This window comes from Pleurodeles waltl, chromosome 10, assembly GCF_031143425.1.
Source record: "Pleurodeles waltl isolate 20211129_DDA chromosome 10, aPleWal1.hap1.20221129, whole genome shotgun sequence".
NCBI lineage: Eukaryota > Metazoa > Chordata > Amphibia > Caudata > Salamandridae > Pleurodeles > Pleurodeles waltl.
The window spans coordinates 111,530,008-111,551,249 of NC_090449.1; the positions used below are offsets into that span (position 1 = coordinate 111,530,008).

Sequence of the window (21,242 nt, forward strand, 5' to 3'; positions counted from 1 at the left end):
AAAAAAAAATCTGTGAAATATAATTTAGACATCTAATTCACCCTACAGAGATTACATTATTTTGTGTTTCACTTTAGTAATTTAACAGCAAATTACATCAATATCAATTCTCTACGTAACCAGCAGCACAACTGTAAGTTACTGCAATCTGAATTCAGTCTGTAGCCAGCGATTTGAAAACCATATTAACAGGATTCAATAAAATAAAAGTTCTGACAACACAGTTTTCCTAGTTTTGTCTCAACACTTTTCAGGGATAAGGTCTGCAGGACTGGTATTCTACATTATGGGTCGAAGTATGGCATTACTGATGATGGCAGTGACTGCAGGTGATAAATACAGGAGGCACTAAAAAATTACTGCCTAAATGCACAATTTCCAGCTTTCAAGCAGCGTAGTGTAGTTCAGTGCTAGAAAAACTTGGGAACACTATTCCTTGCCTTTTATTTAATTTGGTCAATGCTTTTCTTTATGCATTCTCAGGATTCATGGTACATGCTCACCTGCAGATGTTAGGCAACTGGGAAGACATAATCCCCTGAACGTCAAGGGCACACAAAAGTTCCACATATCATTAGGGTGAGTGGATGTGTACAAAGTGTAGGTGATGCTTGGAAAAAGGCATCGAGGATGCAACACCTACACTATACGAAGCACGCAACAGAACTACGATGAAACAGTCCCTCAGATGCTGCAGAATTCCCACGACTTGCAGTGACTTTCTCAATCCTTTGGATATAAGCTTATTGTGTTGTTTGTTATTCATTGCCAGGCAGCTGATCTTTGAGTTGCTCCAGCCAGAAAACATTTTGCCAGGAAGGAGATTTATTAACGTCTTTGTGATTTTAGATCTTGTACACAGAAAAGTGTAGTGGATAATACTTTAGATATGGATGCTATACTAGATGTTTCGTTCTTTGAATTCTATATTGTAGTCATCTGGTTTTCTGCTATGAATACTGCATTAGAGTTGTCTTGGCGAATCCTATTAACTCAGTACTGCAGCCGTTTTTAGGATAGGGATCTGTACTGTACAGACTGTTACTTTGCTTGACTCAAACGGTGGCAAAGTATTTCTAGTGGTCAGGAAGTGATTATATTTGATAGAGTAAAACACAATACTAATGTAGAAGTATTATTCTGCAGATAATGGACTGTGTGACTCTAGATTTATGATTACTGAAATCACATTTTAACTCAATCTGCTGATAGTTGTTATACAAATTATATTCTAGGGTATTCTATTCTAGTACAGAATTGTAAAGATTACTCTTTTCCTCCAGTTCTAGAAAATCATAAAGTTGTCAGAAGGAATGGGTGCGCAAACAATTTAACACGGAGAGCGGAGCCGAGGGTCTAGCTTTGATCTTAGAGCCCAAGCACAAGACAAGCCCTGAAAATCTTTGCTATGTAAATCATGCAAACATCCCGTAAAACATGATGTACAATAAAAATTCACAAAATTTACTTCTTTGACATTTGGGAGCTTTGAGAGAAATATGTCACAATATAACACTGCACTGACAAGTACTTATCAAAAGTGATAGAATTCAAATATGAACCATTAGTAAACTATGAGACAACAAAATTGTCATGTAAACCCTGTACCTGGGCCAGATTATCATACAGAACATTATAGCTATATTCTTTCCTTCTTAAAACTTTATTTCGGCCTCTAGGGCCATAAAAGTACAAGACAGCACAAAAAATTATAAATACAAAGAATTACTTGCCAATACATTTTGCGAAATAAACTAAAACCATGATGCTCTTCATAAAAAACACATCCTTCAATTACATAAAAGCTATATGTAAAAGTGCAATATCCTATAAGTGAGGATAACATTTTTGTTCTAGGAGTCCAAATGGCTCAAAGAAACGTAGCAACAGCAGTAACCAGAACCTGATCAGTGTCAGACCTAAGAATACCAAGAGCAACAGCATTCATACGAATACCCATTAATCTACAAGCAAGAGCAAGCCACTTTGTGCAAGGGATTGCGTAGACAGGACAAACAAACATGGGGCAGATTTTCAATGGGGTCATTACAGGCTGGACAATTGGTTACCCCCTCAGACAACAAATTGCTGGTAAACGATCTTAATGGTAAGGTCCCTACACGAAACTGGAAGTACAGCTTCCTGTCCTTAGGGGTCGAAATTACATCCCAGAATTCCTTGTATTCGCACACCTCTTTCAGATCGGCAAATCATGCAATAGCTTAGAGCGAATCGCTGCACGCAACTCCTCAGAATCTACCACCCTCCAATGGTGCTTTTTTAAAAATCATACTTCGAAGGAAAGGAAGCAATGGCTGGACAGTCCCAGTGCTCGTGAAAACCAAGCAAATACAATGACTCCTTGATATTTCTAAGCCAAGGAATGCTGAGAGAGCGATCAACTTCCACCACAGCCTGAAAAGCTGCAGTGTATGAGGCAAGCTCCGGAGTAGTACAAAGCCATCTCCAATACAAGAGAGGGCGTAGGGGAGCTTTGGGGCCTATTCCATTGATGCCCAAATCCTTGAAAAGAGGGAACAGCGAGTGCTTTGTAGAAGGGAAACAAGCTTCCTCAGGAAAGTATTTTTGACTATGGATATCTTTTGAGCTTTAGCATAGCCCCATAGCTCAACACCTTAAAGGGCAGAACTCACGGCCTTGGCCCCATAGATCTGAAGTGCCGGGCGAATTGGTTTGGTATACGAGACACCAAAGTCCTTAATAAACACACCTGTGATCTGTTTTTGTTTCAACGCCACCTTGGCAATGTGTGGTTCCCAAGACAAATTCTCTGATATCGTTAAGCCAAGGTAACTAAAAGATTTCACCTTCTCAAGTGGGATGCCTCCAAGTACAATCTTCTCTTTAAATGATTTGTGGGAATTGAACAACATCAATTTAGTTTTAGAAGTATTGATCTCCAGTCCTCGACAGGAGCACAACTTCTTGAAGCGAATTACAAGTTTCTGTAGGCCACTCGGGTTGGGTCTTGATCTGGTGTTGTGTCTGGGTGGTCCTCTCGGGGTTTGAGGAAAATAGCGATTTATGCTTGGTAAGGAGAGAACTTAGTTGCTCCTGCAGGTAAGATAGCAGGGAGGCGTTTATATGGGGTCTCTCGTGGACTGATTCTTGATCTGTTGGACATAGCCCGATTTCTAGTTCCTTAACAAAAGAGGGGTGGTATGTTCCGGTTCTTCCCATTTTTTTTAGTAGATTTATATGATATATTTGCGTTTTTTGGGGGTTTTCTGATAATTCAGTCGTATAGGTTACAGGAGTTACGGCCCCCAGTACTCTATATGGGCCTTGCCATTTCGCTAACAGTTTGTTGTCTGAACTAGGTAGTAATATAGGGACTTTATCTCCAGGGTGTAGTTGTCTAAGTTGGGAATTCTTGTCATAGTACCGTTTTTGTTTATCTTGGGCTCTTTCAAGATGTATTCGCACATCCTCCCATACTGTCTTGATTTGGGACTTTAGCTGTTGGGTGTACTCTAGTAGGGCTTTTTACCCCTTCCTCTTCTTCCCACAACTCCGCGGCCATGTCTAAGAGGGTTCGTGGTTGCCGACCGAAAACTAATTCAAAGGGACTTTTGCCTGTAGAGGATTGTACATGAGTCCTTATCGCGTAAAAGACCAGGGGTAGCTTTTTGTCCCAGTCTTTTCCAGATTCGGAGATGTTTTTTTTCAAAAGGGATTTTAGTGTACAGTTATACCTCTCCACTAGGCCTTCCGTTTGGGGGTGATATACAGAGGTTCTTAAGTGTTTTACGCCTATTATCTGACATATTTGAGCCATGAGATGTGACATGAACAGTGTTCCCTGATCTGTCAGAATCTCCTTGGGAAATCCTACTCGTGAAAAGAACCCGACCATGGCATGAGCCACGCTTTTAGTGATCATACTAGATAGTGGTATAGCCGCCAGATACCGAGTCGCTTAGTCGACTAGGACAAGGATATAGCTGTAACCTTTGGAGGAAGGAATAAGTGGGCCCACTAAATCCATATCTATTCTTGAGAAGGGAATGTCGATAATAGGTAGTGGATACAGGGGTGCTCTCTTTTTGGGCCCCAGGTCTATCAACTGGCATTTAGGACATTGCTGGCAGAATCATCGAATGTGGGAAAATACCCCCGGCCAGTAAAAGCGGCGCAGCAGGTATTCTTCCGTATTTTCCCTTCCGAAATGTCCTCCCCCAATATGACTATGTGCTAGATGTAAGGCCTGAATGCGGTAGGGTTCTGGGATTAGTAACGGTTTCTTTTCCTGGTTATTATAGTTTGTGATCTTATATAGGAGGCCATTCTGTACCACAAAATAGGGACCCACCACTCCTGTTATCTCGGATTTGGCTGATTTCCAGGCGTGTTGGAGGGTAGGATCCTCTTTGGCTACTGCGGAAAGGGGGAATAGAGGTAACTGCTATTTTTCGTACATCCATTCCTTCGTTCTTCTCCTCTTTCGAATTATACAGTTTCTTCCTTTCTCTTTTTTCCTTCTTACTGGGTTTGTACCGGCCCTCTCCCGGTCTTATATGTATCCCGGCGAAAGGTGCCTCTTCCCACCATAGGTCCGTCTGGCTTTTACCCTGTGTACTACCCAATAAGTCAGCAAAATAGGTATAATCGGTGCCCACAATGACTTCTTCTACTAAATGGTCGATGACCCCCATCTCTATTATGTCTCGTCGGCCCTCCCATTCAAGGGAAACAGAGACCAAAGGGTAGTCTTTCAGGTCACCGTGAATGCAACATATGGAGACGAGGTTCTTGGGAATTTGAGTTTGAAGGTCCACCAGATTGGCTCTAATGACGGACTGACTACAGCCTGAGTCAACCAGTATGGTGGCACTGTGTCCATTAATAACCATCTCATTTATATATTTCAAATTTTCTCTTCCGGTATAAAAGACTCTTCCACGGGTTATGCCAATTTCCATGGGTTCCGGTTTCTCCTCCTTGTGAAGACACAAGCGGGCAATGTGACCCCACTCTCCACAACTGTAGCACTGGGGTTGTTGGTTCTGAGTTTTCTCATTGAATCGGGGAATAAAAGTCTCTTCTGGGTTTTTCTGAGGTACCGGACGATAGGAGGATCCTATAGGTTGACCTGTCGAATTAGCTCCCTTTGATGGTCCAGGTCTAAAGTCAGTGGAGCGGTGTTATGCACACGCCAGATCTATTGCCACAGTGGTATCCACGTTGGGGTGCTGCTTGATCCAATTGCGGGTGACTGCTGGTAAGGCCTCCAGGTATTGTTTGAGGAGGGTTGTTCGGATAATATCTTCTCTGTCAGTACCAGTAGGTCCTAACCACTTCAGACCCAAGTCCTTTACTTGAAAATAGAGGGCACGGGGATCTCTGATGGACACCACTTGTTTTTCCTAAATTTGAGCCTGTAATATTCGGTATCAAAACTAACTCGCTGCAATATACTTTTCTTTATATCTGCATAAGGGGGTAGTTCCCCCAGGGTTAACGGCTTGATACGCAGCTTGAAGATTGCCCGTCAATAATGGGGCCACATTCTGTCCCCATCTATCTTCTGGCCATGTAGCGGAGGTTGCCACCCTCTCAAAGTTCATGAAGAACGCATCAGGATCTTCACCTTCTTGATACTTTTGGAGGACAGAGCTAGGCACGTTGGGATGGACTTTCGTTGCAGCAGTAGTGTCCGTTAGTTTTTGCAAAGCGGTCTCGTGAACCAGCTGGTTATTTACTATAATGGTCACCTGGCTCTTTAACGCGTTTTGAAGGGTTTCCCGGTCTGTCCTGGCTTCCGTTTGGTGCTCCTCCCATACAACTTGCAGATGACTTTGCCCCTCCGCCAGCTGCTGGATCATGTCCTCAATCGTAGGCTTAACCTCCATTGCAGGGGATATTCTATTGTTTCTTTTCCTCCCTCTTATGACCGCTATCCCACTTCTGACACCACTGTAGGAGGTGAGGGTATAGCGTGTTTAAAAGAATAGAATGAAGGAGACAGAATCTGGTTTTAGTATTGTTTTTGATTTTATTCTCTTAGGTATTTCAGATCCTTTGTTTCTTTATGAGTTTTACACAGTTCGTGTTCTGTTGATTCTCAGTCTCTTCCTTTGCACTTTTATTGTCTTTTCTTACTGGACCTTTTCCTTTGGTTTCTTATTTATTGTTCGGTCTTTCTTCTAGGAGTTCTCTCTTCAGTGGTACACTCCCCTCGTCCGAGCAGGACCGGAAGAGTCTGCAGGATGAAAGTTGGGAGTGGGAATTAAAGAGAAAGGAAAGGTAAGTGGGGTATTCTGGTACTTCTGTGATAAGGTTAGGAGGGGAGGTGCAGTATGGTGGGTGGAATGGTAGGGTAGCCCTTAACCGGTGCCCCAAATTGTCACCAAGTCATGGAATATCTCTTTATATTTTCCCAGTGACTCTAACAAATGGTTCAGTAGGACTGTTGGCTCCACAGTCCTCTTTGTGCATGTTAGTAGGATAGGCCAACTACACTGAAAAACATAACAAAACAAAAAAAAATTCACTCATCGGATCAACGATGTCGGGTTGATTCTAATCACCCATTCCTCTGCCTCTCCTCACACCACCCACTCTCTTCTCCCTCCCGAGAAGTATACTGCAGTGGTTTTGGAGGCAGGAACGTACCTGCGATAGCTACGTCCCTTCAGGGACGTGGCTGGAAAGTTCTCCTCTACGATGTTCAGTCGTCCGCTTCGCAAGGTCTAGGCCTCCTGCGACTTCTTCTTCGTTCTCCGTCGTCTGGTGTTCTCCGTCCGCTTTCTTTTCCTCTTCGCTTTCTGTCTTTTCCTTCGTTGCCGCGCGCGTCTGAAATCCCTCATTTATGTCGATGTAAACCCGGATATCCGGGTTTGAACAGGAGTTTGCAGTTTCACTTCATTTCACAGTGCCCCCAGGGCACTGGTTGATCGGCCCACGGTCGCTGTCGGTAACCCGGGGGCTAGCGACCCGCTTACAATATCCCAACTATAACTTCCCTGTAACCTTTGTATTTTATATATATATACATATATATATATATATATATATATATATATATAAAACCATAAGTAATATATACATATATACATTTATTAAGCAGACCTAAAGAATATATATATTTTTAAAAACATAGTTATACATATTTGTACAAATAAATACACATATCTAGGTACATACATATAATAAAATTATAAATGTTTACAAACACAGGGATTTGCTGTACATTAGTGTTTGAGTACGGTGGTTATCTAGAAGATAGTATGTTCACTACAGCTACATGAAGCTGAGGAGATAGAGGTGCCAAGATCAGTGCTTAATTTGTAAATACAAACGTGCCGGTGCCCAAAGCCTTCGTCTTAAACACGCGGATGCTGCAATTAAATGTGGCAACACGGAATACTGAGGCAGCGTAATCCTGAAGCCATCTCGGGCCTCTTCAATTCATTTAAAGCACTCCCTGCCCTTTCAGCTCACTTTTGCAGCTTTCTGCTTACTCCCATTGTGACGCTTTTTCGTTTTTCCCTTCCTCCGTCTTCCTCATTTGTGTCTTTTGCTCGCAGCAAATGCTTGAGGCAGAAGAATAAGCGCCGGCCCTCAAAAATAAGAGCCGGTGCTCCACACCGGAAACAACAAGCACAAATTAAGCACTGGCCAAGATAAGCTTTCAACATGTCTGCTCACAACAGTGCAGCCCAAATGACAAACATCCACGTGAGCAGGTTGACGGTTATGGGAACTGTTGCTGTCAGACATACATTTGCCAGTCTTGCAATCCTCAGGAACTGCAATCCCTTTAACAGAAGTAGAATAATGTATATGAAACGCATAACGAACAAAAGTATCAATGAAACCAAAGTAGTGTTCAATGGAGCTCTCAACATTCCAATTTTCTAATAAACGTTACTTCTCATTTTACCATTGTGCGACCTTCCCAAGACAGGACAGCACAGAGGATTCTCAGAACAATGCATGCCACTGCAAGACAGAAAGATTCTTCATTTCTTTTTTTTGCTCGTTTCAAGTTTTGTGGACCTATTTCCAAAAAGGTAGCAAACTGCAGATAAAACAGAGTATGCTGGAAGGTGTCACCCATTAAAGAAGCAAATTTACACTGCACACCAGAAGAAACCATTCCAACAGGATACCGTTGGCAATACACTTTTACTCAGGTATTGCCCAGTAGATCAAATAAAGTTGTCCAAATCTACTGTATTTACTAGCGAAAATGACAAAAGCTCTGAGCTAGCTTAAAAAATATAAAAACCAGCTGTTTATCCCTGAACAGTACAATGGGTGTTAGGGTTGGGTTGGCACTGTTTTTTTTTTTTTTTTTTCTTTAAATGTCAAGGCATTTAACCGGTCCAGTACTGCATGCAATGAGTAATTATATAAAACAAGAGGATGAACTCTGCAGCCACAGGTCAGTTTACTACCGCAGTTCTTTCAGAGGCAGCAGGATTCGAAAACATCCCTGGAGAATACAATTTGATAAAAGAAACCCAAAGACATTTATTGAAGATGGTATGGTTAGATCTATTAGCGTTGTAAATTCCTAACTGGACTTTTCTTGCCACATAAATTGAAAATGAAAAGTAAAGCAGTTGACATAAGCAAGCCGATTCAAAAGACCACCGCCACCATGAGCGCGAAGGAGAGACACAAAAGGAAAAAGAAGTTCCCTCGCAGTCAAACCTATTGGTAATTGTGCAATTATCCATGTAACAGGGTCGATGGCCAAGGCAGTAACAAAACTGCCCCAAGAAGGGACAAACAAAGCATTTACCAATGATAAAAAAGGGGTTATTGAAAGGCAAGTCCACAAATGAGTAAAAGTGATGGGGTTGAGGCGGGTGTGGTTAAAAAGCCACTTAGAGATTACAACAGGCCACAGCGCTTGTGTGCTCAATCTAAAAAGGTCATGTTATGTAAATCAGTGCACATGTACCTGGCAAACAAAGCAAGTCAGATAGAAAAAGGGGGTGAGTGGATAGCAAAAAAAACAATAGAATAAGTAAGCCTGGCATTTTGAGACACAAAGATACTTCTCCTGATTGCACAAAAACACTCCATAGGAAATCAATATTCCAATTTTGACAGCTGTGCTCAAACGCAGGGATCTTATCCTGCAGACTGTCTGGTTTAAATTGGATTAAAAGCCCTTTATTTGGCTCTTTGTTGCATGCATGCTCACAGCAGGGTGTCAGCTGGAAACAAGGACCAACAGACTGGCACTTTGTGTATACAGGAAGCGAGCCCTGCCCCTCACAAGTGGCCTAAACAAATCTACAAAGGGTTTCAAGTAAGAGTCGTGCTCCATGGTTCTGGTTTCCACTGAACGTTACACGTGTGAAACGCACTAATATTCTCATAAACTGCAATCTGTAATGGTTGCCACACATGAAACGAGGAACTGCTGGAGAAGAACACAGCGTCAATGAAGGAATTCAAAGTGATCAAAAATAAAAGTATTTAGTCAGACATAGGCCGGGAACCTACGCAGACATGATAATCTAAGGATATTTCATATGGTATCAGTCACTACAGTCTCAAAGTGCAGTTGATACACAGTGCCAAGTGACAAAACACAATTGTCAACAATTACACCATCGCTTTAACTACTAAGTACGTCTGGTAGTGGGTGACATTAAAGGAACACAACATTACTTGCCATTTGAGAACATCGAGAATCAGGGGCATCGCCTTCAAATGACACATCTATTCTTTTAATCTACGTGTATTTTCTGGGGCTGGAAACTTTGTGAATGTTGGATCATTTAGAAACAGTCTAAGCCAAAGCAGCGTCAGATTCAGAATACACCAATTGAACACAACACTTGTTGCCTGTGTTCTGTGCATGCTACAAACACACGCCCCAGCTACTATAACAAAAGAAAATGAAGAAGCATCTCATTAACCCACACAGGGTGACCAGGAAACAGAGAATGTTCTGCAGTTTTATTCCAAAGAGTACCCTCAGACACACAACTGTGCAGAAGGCAGAGTACACTCACAGCTTTTATCATGAGCCCAATACTGGTGGTACTCCCTTTACAACCGGTGCTCAGACCATTCTTGTATGCTCATTATTTTTGTAAATAAAGAAAAGAAGGTATGGGACCATGCACTCAGGATCACACAACATAGCTGGTGAGAGAGCTGGGATAATAAACCAGGTCTCCTGGAAACCCAGCCAAAATTGTGGTCACCAGAAATCACTTCATTGTCACGTAGTCCCAAATGAAAGCGCAGAATGACCAGTAAGTACAGATGTAAACAGAGCCGGGGCAGAAGATGGCTCCCTGTCCAGCATTCACTATTCCACACCACACGTCGCTCCAGCTCTGCGCTCCCGCTTCCACCCTTGCTTCCTGGGAAGGCCCCTAATTGGGGACAAAGTCTCCTGGGAGACACAGGATGTTTACAACCTCTCACACCAGTCAGTCCCTTTCTCCTTCATCTCTGCCAAACTGTTTTCCATCATTTTGAAGACCCAAAGGTGGCAGAAATTTAACAGAGTTCGCCACTACAATTTCCACCTCTAAAGCTGTGAGCAGCGGTGGAGTTGCTCAACCACACTTAGGGCCACATACCGCTTTGCATGATGTTTGGCAGCAAGGCCTGGGCTCTGGCTCAGCACACATTTAAACACATTTTTGTTAAAAAATCATAGGACACACGGACAGAGTTCCCAAGACCAGTAATTGCAGCTGCAACATTTTCCTGAGTTGCAGTCAGCCAATCAGATTGCTCAATACTGCAGGACCGATACCAGTCCTGTAGTAGCAGACAGGGGAAAAAGCTCCCTGGGCCAATCAGAAGATCCTATTTTGTTTTAATTTTCACCACCACCGGACTCCCCCAGGATCAAACTCCTGACGTACCTATTCTTTAAACTTTTCATGACCACCCAAAGCATCTTTTTAAACACAAATTCTCAGGAAACAGCTGAACGGCTTTACAATAAATAAAAAATAGCTCGCTTTGAGTAAAGTTTCAACTTTTTGCCAAATTTGGTGTAATTCTACTCAGCCATTTCTTCTGTAGCTGCAACAGAAGTTTCCTATGGGAATTAGCATGTTAGGTGAACGTTTTGGAAGCCACCACCAATTTTTCTTGGCTCCTGCTTAACCGATCGGTGCAAAATTTTAAGGAAGAGGCTGTAGGTACTATTTTTGGGAAAGTTAAGTGGAATTTTGTTAAATATCATCACATCACACTCTTCTTTATAACTGTAGCCAAGAATATAAGGAGAGTTATTTACCAAAAACACACAAAAAAACCCGATTATCTGCTTCTGTTATATTCTCTAGAAAGGTGTGAGACATTACAGATAAATGCATCACATATGGCCTTTGTATTTAATATGTTGACTGAAAAAACAGGAGATCAAGGCAATGTTACATTTAGGTGTAGGTATAACACCCCAATATATAGTGAAAAAAGCTTATAAAAGCACTTACTAAACTACAATTAAAGTGCAGTTATGATTGTGGATTAAAACCTAAGAAATACTGAAATTACAACCACAGTCCATTACTCAGACAACATCTCTGCAAACCAATATTTACACCACAAACGAAATGCTCATGATCTCACTTGATGTGTTTGATGCAACTGCAAATGTCGTAAAAAACCCTGCAGATAAAATTACAAACAATATTACTCCCTTTACACTATGAAAAAACTCCTAGTAATGTAGTATTATTTATTAATTTGACTATGTATTGTTAATTATGCTGAGCTTTTAGTGTTCTTACTTATTGGTACAAATATTATGAGGACATAATCGTTGCATTTGGTGAACGAGTTATGGTGTTCATTTTGAATAGGTAACCTTTTGTAAATTTTGACAGTTAATTGTTGGATGGCCACTGATCCTGGCATCAGAGGAGTACTTTACATTTTAAATAGGATCCCATTGGCTCAAGAAGTATTTACTCCTTCCACCAAATTTAATAATCTACAATCTGTAACTGATTTAGAATATCAGATGGTTTTCAACTGTTAAAACAAGTTTTTTACATCAGGGCATTTAATTTCTCATGATTCAATGTACATTTGAGAAGTAAAACAGTCCTTCACGCACTAATATGGAAAAGGGTATGTACATTATGCCCAATGACGTTCTTACCTGGGTGGGTATAACAGCTCCTTCTCGCAGATATATATTTATTTTATCAAGAGGAGCGGCTAGCTTCTTGCTTTCACCCTTGCTGGACATTGCAGTACCCTGTGGTGGGGAGGTTGGGGGGGGGGGGGAGGAACAGATACAGTAATTAGTGGAAAATGAACAGAAGACAACCAGGGGTACAGATATGTTGAATAACCACCCAAACACGGAAATTATAGTTTTAATCATAATCATTTTCTTGATAAGTAGTGTTCGAAGCAATGATTCCTGGTATCCCTCATCCGACATATTAAACAACACCACATCAAAGACATGTTATCTTGAATATAAAATGATAAGAAAGAGGTTTCTGAAGCTAAGAATATACGGAAAAGAAAACGCATACCAGAAACTGGCTTCAAAAAAGTAAAGAAGAGGGATTAAAGAAAAGGAAGAATGTGTCAGATCTGTGGGTATTACAGGCAGGCCATGGAAACTTTTCAAATTTCCATGATTTTCATAAAGCAAGAATGAATAAGAGCAGTGATGGGTGATAGATGCAGGAGGTAGAGTGGATGTAATATAGAAGAACTACTGTATCAGTGCTAATTTTGCAAACATGGGCACATCATACTACCATACGTTTGTTCATATGTTGTCTAAACTTCCAAGAAAAGTTAATATCAGGTATTTATTTACACCTTAGGGCACATTTTGCTGATTGGTGCTTAGGAATTAATTGGCTCCTTAGTGCTCCACTGTGCCAACACAGCTGGCCCTAAGAACAGAAATTATGTGGGTTATTACAACTTTGGAGGAGGTGTTAATCCGTCCCAAAAGTGACGCTAAAGTGACGGAAATACCACCAGCCGTATTACGAGTCCATTATATCCTATGGAACTCGTATCACGGCTGGTGGTATATCCGTCACATTTGGGACGGATTAACACCTCCTCCAAAGTTGTAATAACCCCCTATGTGTCTTAATTTCCAAAATAACCACTATGGGGGGGGGGGTGTCAATCTGGGGTCAGGAGTGAACTGAACAAGAGCAAGCGAGAGCAGCTACATCCAAGAAAGTAAACCACGCACAGGAAGGAAGGTATCTGGGAGTGGCTGGTGGAGAGAAACACAACAGGGAGAGAGCTGCAAAACTCATGTTTTCAGATGTAGGGCTTAACCAAAAGAAAAAAATAATTTCCTAAAAGCAAGCAGTCAGCCACACAAGTCAGCCAGTGGAGAGGATGGTAAGATCCTATGCTTCAAGGGAGGGACAAACACAAGATTAAGAAATACCATCCATAAGAAGCAAACAGAGAGTAATAATAAAGCCACCTAATGCTAAGCAATATGATGGATGTAAGGTCCTTTAAGCTCTTGGTAAGCCCACAACACGTCTTTTGCAATCAGACAGCTAAGCTGTCTGGTAGTCTCAACCTTAAACTGAAATGAAAGCAAGCCCCCCCAGGGTTGCCACTGAAATGTTGTACTTTCTAGTAGGAGGTTTAGCAAAATGCAGTCATTCTCAGCCAGGAGAAAAAAATAGCTGAAATGGAATGACCCACCACCCCATGAGTTAGGCTGTTTTTGGCAGATGCAAAATGTGAATGACACTCGAACAAAGCAATTTATGAAAAGGGCTGCCAAAAAGCAGGGTGTTGGGGTTTCCCATGTTTATTCCCATTGGAATTTTGAACACGACTACGGCCCAAGCCACTGGATGGAATTACACCAAATTTGGCAGAAAGGTAGGTTTTGGTACGCAGATTATACTTTTACATATTTTGTGTAACTCCGTTCAGTAGTTTTTGAGAAATTAAAGGGGAAATAAATGTGTATGTCTAGGGCCGTGGATCCATTGCAATGTTTTTACTGCGTATTCGCGAATGCACATGCCAACATGAATGCTGTGTTTGACTGGCCGCAACCTGACTAGAAAGTTGCAGCCACCTTTTTAGGTAATGGGACACAGTCCCTGGGGCTGAGAAACAAAATGAAAAGTGGCATAAGGGGTCAGGGTATCACCACAGCTGTGATATAGGGGTCCCCGAGAGTGAAATAATATCCATTAAAAAAAATTCTTTTCATGGCGCACAATATTTGCCTCACGAGTACCTCACGCTGCTCAGCGCAGCCCTGTGTAATGTCACCATTAATTCGTGGATATCGGTGACAACAAAAAAACAGTCATTCATACACTAATTCCTTCACTCATAGTAGCACTCTCACACCGACTCACAGACCCAGACACTCACACACCCACTCACAGACCCACTCAAACCCTAACGCACCGACTCTCACACCCAGAGACACTCTCTCACACCCAGAGACACCCTCTCACACCTATTCTCAAACTCAGAGAGACATTTGGCTGTGCATGGTGCAGGGCTAGGTGGTTGGCCCTGCAGCCAACCCCTACTGCACATGTTTGAAGGCTATGTGCAGCACAGGGTTGAGGGGGGTGAGGTTAACGTACAGTAATTAAAATTACTTTACGTTAAAATAACCACAGAAATTCAGTGAAAAAACCTAAGGTTACAGGGACCTTATAGTTAGGTTCTGAATTTACTTGTATAAAACAATAGAAATTCAGCATTAATAGTTAGAACTCTTTCAAGTAACTATAACTCGCGCCCTCACCATGCACTGCTATTTATCCTAGATATTACAGCAAATATGACAACTACTATAACGTCATTAAATATATAAATGAAACATTAGCTGTCAAATTATTGAAGAAAAAACTGTGCATGATGAAGGCACGAGTAATAGTTACCTTAGGGCACAAGTTCTAGTTACTACAAAGTGAGCCTACAAAGTGAGCCCAAATACTACAAATATAACCGATGTTTGAAGGGATACTATGTGACACTAAGAGAGCGCTGCTGAGAGGACTTTATAGACAGACTGATATATTCACCAAGCCAAATAGATTTTCAGAGGGTGAAACATGATGGTTATAGTATCACCTGGTAAAAACTGAGAGCTCAGAGTCCGTCCTGGCAATTCTCAAGAAGCCAAAAAAGGAGAAAGTAGTTAGACGCCTGATATAAAGAGGGGGCGAAAGGTGGAAAAAAAATCAATCCCAGCCTCCAGTCCCACTGACGAGGAGTAGAGAGAAAGTACAGTGTCTTTGTGGATCACCAAGAGGTCCAAAAGGTGATATGACCTATAAAAAGGTATGCCTGATATTTTATTCTACGGTGTGGTGTACAGACACTTATGTGCCTACAAAGGTAAATAAATGTCAAGCTTCAAATAAATAATTCAAAGACATTTTTAACAAACATTATCATAATGCTTAAATTTGTGACCCACGCAATGATATAAAATAGAACCTGTGATGGTCAGTCTCAGACAAAAAGCCTGCTAGCAAAGTGATACCACAGTCCTAAATCTAGGTAAACCCCAAACGATAACCCAAGTCATAACATTTATGATAACATCTGAAGGTACGAAGACCTAATAATCTTGGTGAAAAATCGTAAAACTGAATCTCAAAGATTGTTTGATGGAGAGAGAGAGTTGTAACAGACAGGAGAGGTTGGGCCAGCTGTGTGACCCAGATAATCCTTAAGTAATTTTCAACCTTGGCAAGTGCTAAATGAAAACCACCAGTGTAAGGAAATGCCTCCTTGGCATGGTTACCCCCTGACTTTTTGCTTTTGTTGATGCCAGTTATGATTAAAAGTGTGCTGCAACCCTGCTAACCAGGCCCCAGCACCAGCGTTCTTTCCTCAAACTGTACCTTTATTCCCACAATTGGCACAGCACTGGCACCCTTGTATATGGTACCCCTGGTACCAAGGGCTCTGTTGCCAGGGAAGGTCTCTAAGGGCTGCAGCCTATCTTATGGCACCCTGCGGACCCCTCACTCAGCACATGCACACTGCCTCACAGCTTGTGTGTGCTGGTGGGGAGAAAATGCCTAAGTCGACATGGCACTCCCCTCACAGTGCCATGCCCACCCCACACTGCCTGTGGCATAAGTAAGTCACCCCTCTAGCAGGCCTTACAGCCCTAAGACAGGGTGCACTATACCACAGGTAAGGGCATATGTGCATGAGCACTATGCCCCTACAGTGTCTAAGCAAAACCTTAGGCATTGTAAGTGCAGGGTAGCCATACAGAGTATATGGTCTGGGAGTTTGTCAAACACAAACTCCACAGTTTCATAATGGCTACACTGAAATCTGGGAAGTTTGGTATCAAACCTCTCAGCACAATAAATGCGCACTGATACCAGTGTGAAATTTATTATAAAATGCACCCAGAGGGCATCTTAGAGATGCCCCCTGACTACCAGTCCGACTCATATGTCTAGGCTGACCCGTCTCTGCCAACCTGCCACACCCAGATGAGTTTCTGGCCACATAGGGAGAGTGCCTTTGTCACTCTGTGGACAGGAACAAAGCCTGTACTGGGTGGAGGTGCTCCTCACCTCCCCATGCAGAACTGTAACACCTGGTGGTGAGCCTCAAAGGCTCATGTCTTTTGTTACAGCACCCCAGGGATTCCCAGCTAATGGAGATGCCCGCCCCTCCAGGTACTGCCCCCACTTTTGGCGGCAAGGCTGGAGGAGATAGATAATGAGGAAAACAATGAGGAGTCACCCACCAGTCACCCACCAGTCAGGACAGCCCCTAAGGTGTCCTGAGCTGAGGTGACCCCTGCCTTTAGAAATCCTCCATCTTGAGATTGGAGGATTCCCCCAATAGGATTAGGGATGTGCCCCCCTCCCCTCAGGGAGGAGGCACAAAGACGGTGTAGTCAACCTCCAGGAGAGTAGCCATTGGCTACTGCCCTCCTGACCTAAAACACACCCCTAAATCTAGTATTTAGGGGAGACCCAGAACCCAGGAAATCAGATTCCTGCAACCTACACAAAGAAGGAGGACTGCTGACCCGAAAGCCCTGCAGAGACGACGGAGACAAGAATTGACTTGGCCCCAGCCCTACCGGCCTGTCTCCAGACTCAAAGACCCTGCACAGAGACGCATCCGTCAGGGGCCAGCAATCTCTGAAGCCTCATAGGACTGCCCTGAACCGAAGGACCAAGAAGCTCCTGAGAACAGCGGCACTGTTCACCCACAGCAACATTTTTGCAACTTTGAAGCAACTTTTAAAGAACTCACTTTTCCCGCCGGAAGCGTGAGACTTCACACTCTGCACCTGACGCCCCCGGCTCGAGCTCCAGAGAACCAACACTGCAGAGAGGACTCCCCGGCAACTGCGACCTCGTGAGTAGCCTGTGACGACCCCCCTGCACCCCCACAGTGATGCCTGCAGAGGGGATACAGAGGCTAACCCTGACCGCGACTGCCTGGAACAAAGAACCCGAAGCCTAGACCAAGCACTGCACCTGCATCCCCCAGGCCCAAAAGGAACCGACCTCCAGTGCGGGAGAGACCACCAGGCGGCCCTCTGCCTATCCCAGTCGGTGGCTGTGCCCTGCCTGCATCGCTAGAGTGACCCCCGGGGCACTTTCATTGATTTCTACAGAAAACCTGACGTCTGCTAAGCACCTGCACCCGGCCGCCACTGTGCCGCTGAGGGTGTGTTTTGTGTGCCTGTTTGTGTCCCCCCCCAGTGCTCTACAAAACCCCCCTAGTCTGCCCTCGGAAGACACAGGTACTTACCTGTTGGCAGACTGGAACAGGAGCACCCCTGTTCTCCATAGGTGCCTATGTGATTTGGGCCCTCCTTTGACCTCTGCACCTGACTGTCCCTGTGTGCAGGTGCAGTGACTTTGGGGTTGCCTTGAACCCCCAACGGTGGGCTGCCTATGCCCAGGAAACTGACCTTGTAAGTGCTTTACTTACCTCCGAAACTTAACCTTACTTACCTCCCCTAGGAACTGTTGATTTTTGCACTGTGTCCACTTTTAAAATAGCTTATTGCCATTTTAACCTATACTGTGTATGTTACTGCTCTAATTCAAAGTTCCTTACTTATCTATGTGGAGTACCTTGCATTTTATGTATTTACTTCAAATCTTGAATCTTGTGGTTCTAAAATAAATTAAGAAAATATATTTTTCTATATAAAATTATTGGCCTGGAGTCTTCGAGTGTGTGTTCCTCATTTATTGCCTGTGTGTGTTCAACAAATGTTTAACACTACCCTCTGATGAGCCTACTGCTCAACCACACTACCACAAAATAGAGCATTAGAATTATCTAATTTTGCCACTATCAACCTCTAAGGGGAACCCTTGGACTATGTGCACACTATCTCTCACTTTGAGCTAGCATATACAGAGCCAACTTCCTACAAGCAAGACACCTTTCATATAGGATTCCATTAAAACAAAAATCTCCTTCCAAGACTAAAGACCCAGTCTTTTCCTGACCAAAAATGAATCAAAAAGGAAAGGTTACATATAGTCTATGACAGTCTAATACCGGACTTTCTTTGGAAATTAACTTGGATTTACATTCTACAAAGTTAATTCTATTAAAGACCATGGCCCTCACTATGACACTAGCAGGCGGCAGAGGCCAGTCTTTCTGCTATCAGGCCACACGCGAGGCCTGAACACCCCCGGCCCCATTTTCAGTTCCCCGCTGGGCAGGCGGGCAAAAACAGCAGAGATTAGGGCCTTAACATTGCAGCCGGCTCCTAGTGGAGCCGGCTCCAATGTGGCAGTGCAGCAGCACCTGTCGTGCATTCTACTGCCCGTAATTCGGCAGTGGAATGCACGATGGGGATGTGCATGGGGGCCTCTGCACTGCCCATGCCAAGTGCATGGGCAGTGCAGGGGCCCCCAGTACCCCCCCTTTATTCCGCCAGCCTGTCTATGGCAGTGTAAACCGGCAAGAACAGGCTGGCGGATGGGGACTCGTAATCCCCAGGATTACAACCGCCCGAACCGCCAGGCTGCAGGAAGCCTGGTGGTGTCGGCAGTTGGAACGTGGCGGCTCTACCACGGTCATAATGTTGCGGTCGGACCACCACGACTGCGGCGGTCCGACAGCCATCGTGACCCCCCATATTTTTGAAGGTGTTCTAGGGTCCGTGCAGGCAGCAGAGAATCATTCAGGGTTTGTGACTATCAATGAAGATCATACTATGCAGAAACTATGCTACATCTGCATCATATTAATCAAAATGCAGGTGGTCTGCAGGTAACAAATAGCACAATGAACATGTCAGTCCCACTTTTTCACCACACGTCAAGAAAGGATTTTGGATATTTAATGCAAATAAAAAGGAATATGCCAATCTATGTGGATCAGAATTTAATTGCCCTGATCAGCGATAAACAGAATATTATAATTACAAATGTACCTTGGCAAGCTACTCAAAATAGGGTTCTTGCGTGCATGAGGTATAAATATGAGCCATAGGTGGTCTGACACCAAGACCCCAGTGCCTATGAAGAGTTTGTATGATGGATTGATTTGAAGATCACTGTCATTGGATATGGAGGTGGAAACAATACTATTTATGGAAAATTCGAAAAATAGAAAGTCTTCACTGAAACGTCTTGCAGAAGCTTCATTTACTATATCTCTCCAGTCTCCCTGCAGTCAAGAAAATAAAATTCCCTTAAAGCCCAGTGAAAAGGCTATTCGGTAGTTTTTTTTTTTAACAATCCCCTTTGACAGGGGATGCTAGCTTATTCGCAGGTATTATCTTCATACTCTATTCAGCCTCATTTCCTGAAAATGTATGTTTCATCCCTTTCCTTCCTTGTAGATTTTATATTAGCAAACGCTTTTGGAAAGAAACCTATCCTCTGTGCAATAATTCCAGTGGTTCCACTGGAAGCACTGAACGCAGGAAGAACACAACTATCATTTTTTCACTGACCCTTTTTGCTTCCCATTTCATGATTTCTCCCATTCCATGTTGTGTTTACTGAACTGCATTTATCTGATGCATGAAAAACTATTGCAGCCGAACTGGTTAAGCTTACTTTACATAGACTTTGAGTGTTGCTGTTTTTAGGGTTTTTTTCCTCTCAAGTTTTTCACTTTTGTACATTTCCAGGGAAAAGTGGACAGTAGAAAAAATGTTTCCTTAAAATAATAATAAAAACCATAACAATTATAATAACCATAAAAATAATAACCATAATAATAACAACAATACTATTAACATCCATTTTAATAATAACCACAATAATTATAGTAATAATAATAATAAAAATAACAATGGTAATATTCACAGCAATAATAACAATATTAATAACAATAACAATATCAATAAGTTTGTGAGGTATCTCCGCTTCAAGCCTGTCCTTCTTTGGAGTTGGTGATGTGTCCAGAGCCTCCTGAAAAGATAATTTCCACTTGAAGGTAACTGTTGAGAAGCAATGGTGCGCCCTATACTCTCCTGGATGTGGACACGGTGCTGAAGAGCGTCCATGGTCTCCAAAATCGGAGGAGATGGTGTGGCCGAAAACTGGCTAGTCTTTCGGCTCCGAAGAGGTTGAATCTCTGGTTTTCGGGACCGAGCTTTTCAGTCAGTGCCCTTTCATTGGTACTGAAGCAGATGTGGAGCTTGGTCGACTCGGAGCCAAAGTGGTTGGTGCCGCGGGTTGAATGGAAATAGCAACATTGTCTTGGATTGAAGATGTTGAGAGCGATACCAAAGACGATGTCTTAGCAATTTTTGATGCCGAGACAAAGGGCTGGGCATCACAGCCTGTTTTTCAGAGCCTGCCATGGCCTGGTGGCAGTGGCGGTCTGGCAACCTCTGTAAGGGGCCTTTTATAAGTCGTAGAGGGAGCAGGAGGGGCCACAGTATTCATGGATTGCGTTGATGTCACCTTGGGGCTTTCGATATCCGACTTGACAGTGGAGTCGGAGTCCTGGATGGAAAAGGTCTCCTCATGTTCTGTCTCCTCCTGCGCGTGCTCCTCCCCAAAGATTTACTGTGTGTGTTCCAGAGCCTTGTGCGCCATCTCCTGTCGATGAGCTCTTCGGTCTCGAAGGGTCTTTTTCGACCAGAAGGATCTGCAAGCATCGCTGTAGGCTACTTGATGGTCAGTGGAGAGGCTTAGGTTACACATCAGATGTTGGTCGTGTTTGGGAATTTAGAGTGGCACAGAGGTCAGAAGCGAAACAACGTCCGTTCTATCAGCACAGCATACTGGTCGGTGTCTTGCGCTGAGGTAGGCCCGAACGGGCCAGGG

The 21,242-nt window shown here is 43.2% G+C and overlaps 1 protein-coding gene across 2 annotated transcripts in view; it reads right to left on the reverse strand.

Annotated features, from left to right (window-relative positions):
- The window catches only part of GAA (alpha glucosidase), a 480,333-nt gene that overhangs the window by 63,312 nt on the left and 395,779 nt on the right, over positions 1 to 21,242 (reverse strand). For both annotated transcript variants that reach the window (XM_069209906.1, XM_069209907.1), the window contains exon 17: positions 12,122 to 12,220. In XM_069209906.1, coding sequence (XP_069066007.1) covers positions 12,122 to 12,220 — 99 coding nt within the window. The remainder of the gene's footprint in view (positions 1 to 12,121; positions 12,221 to 21,242) is intronic.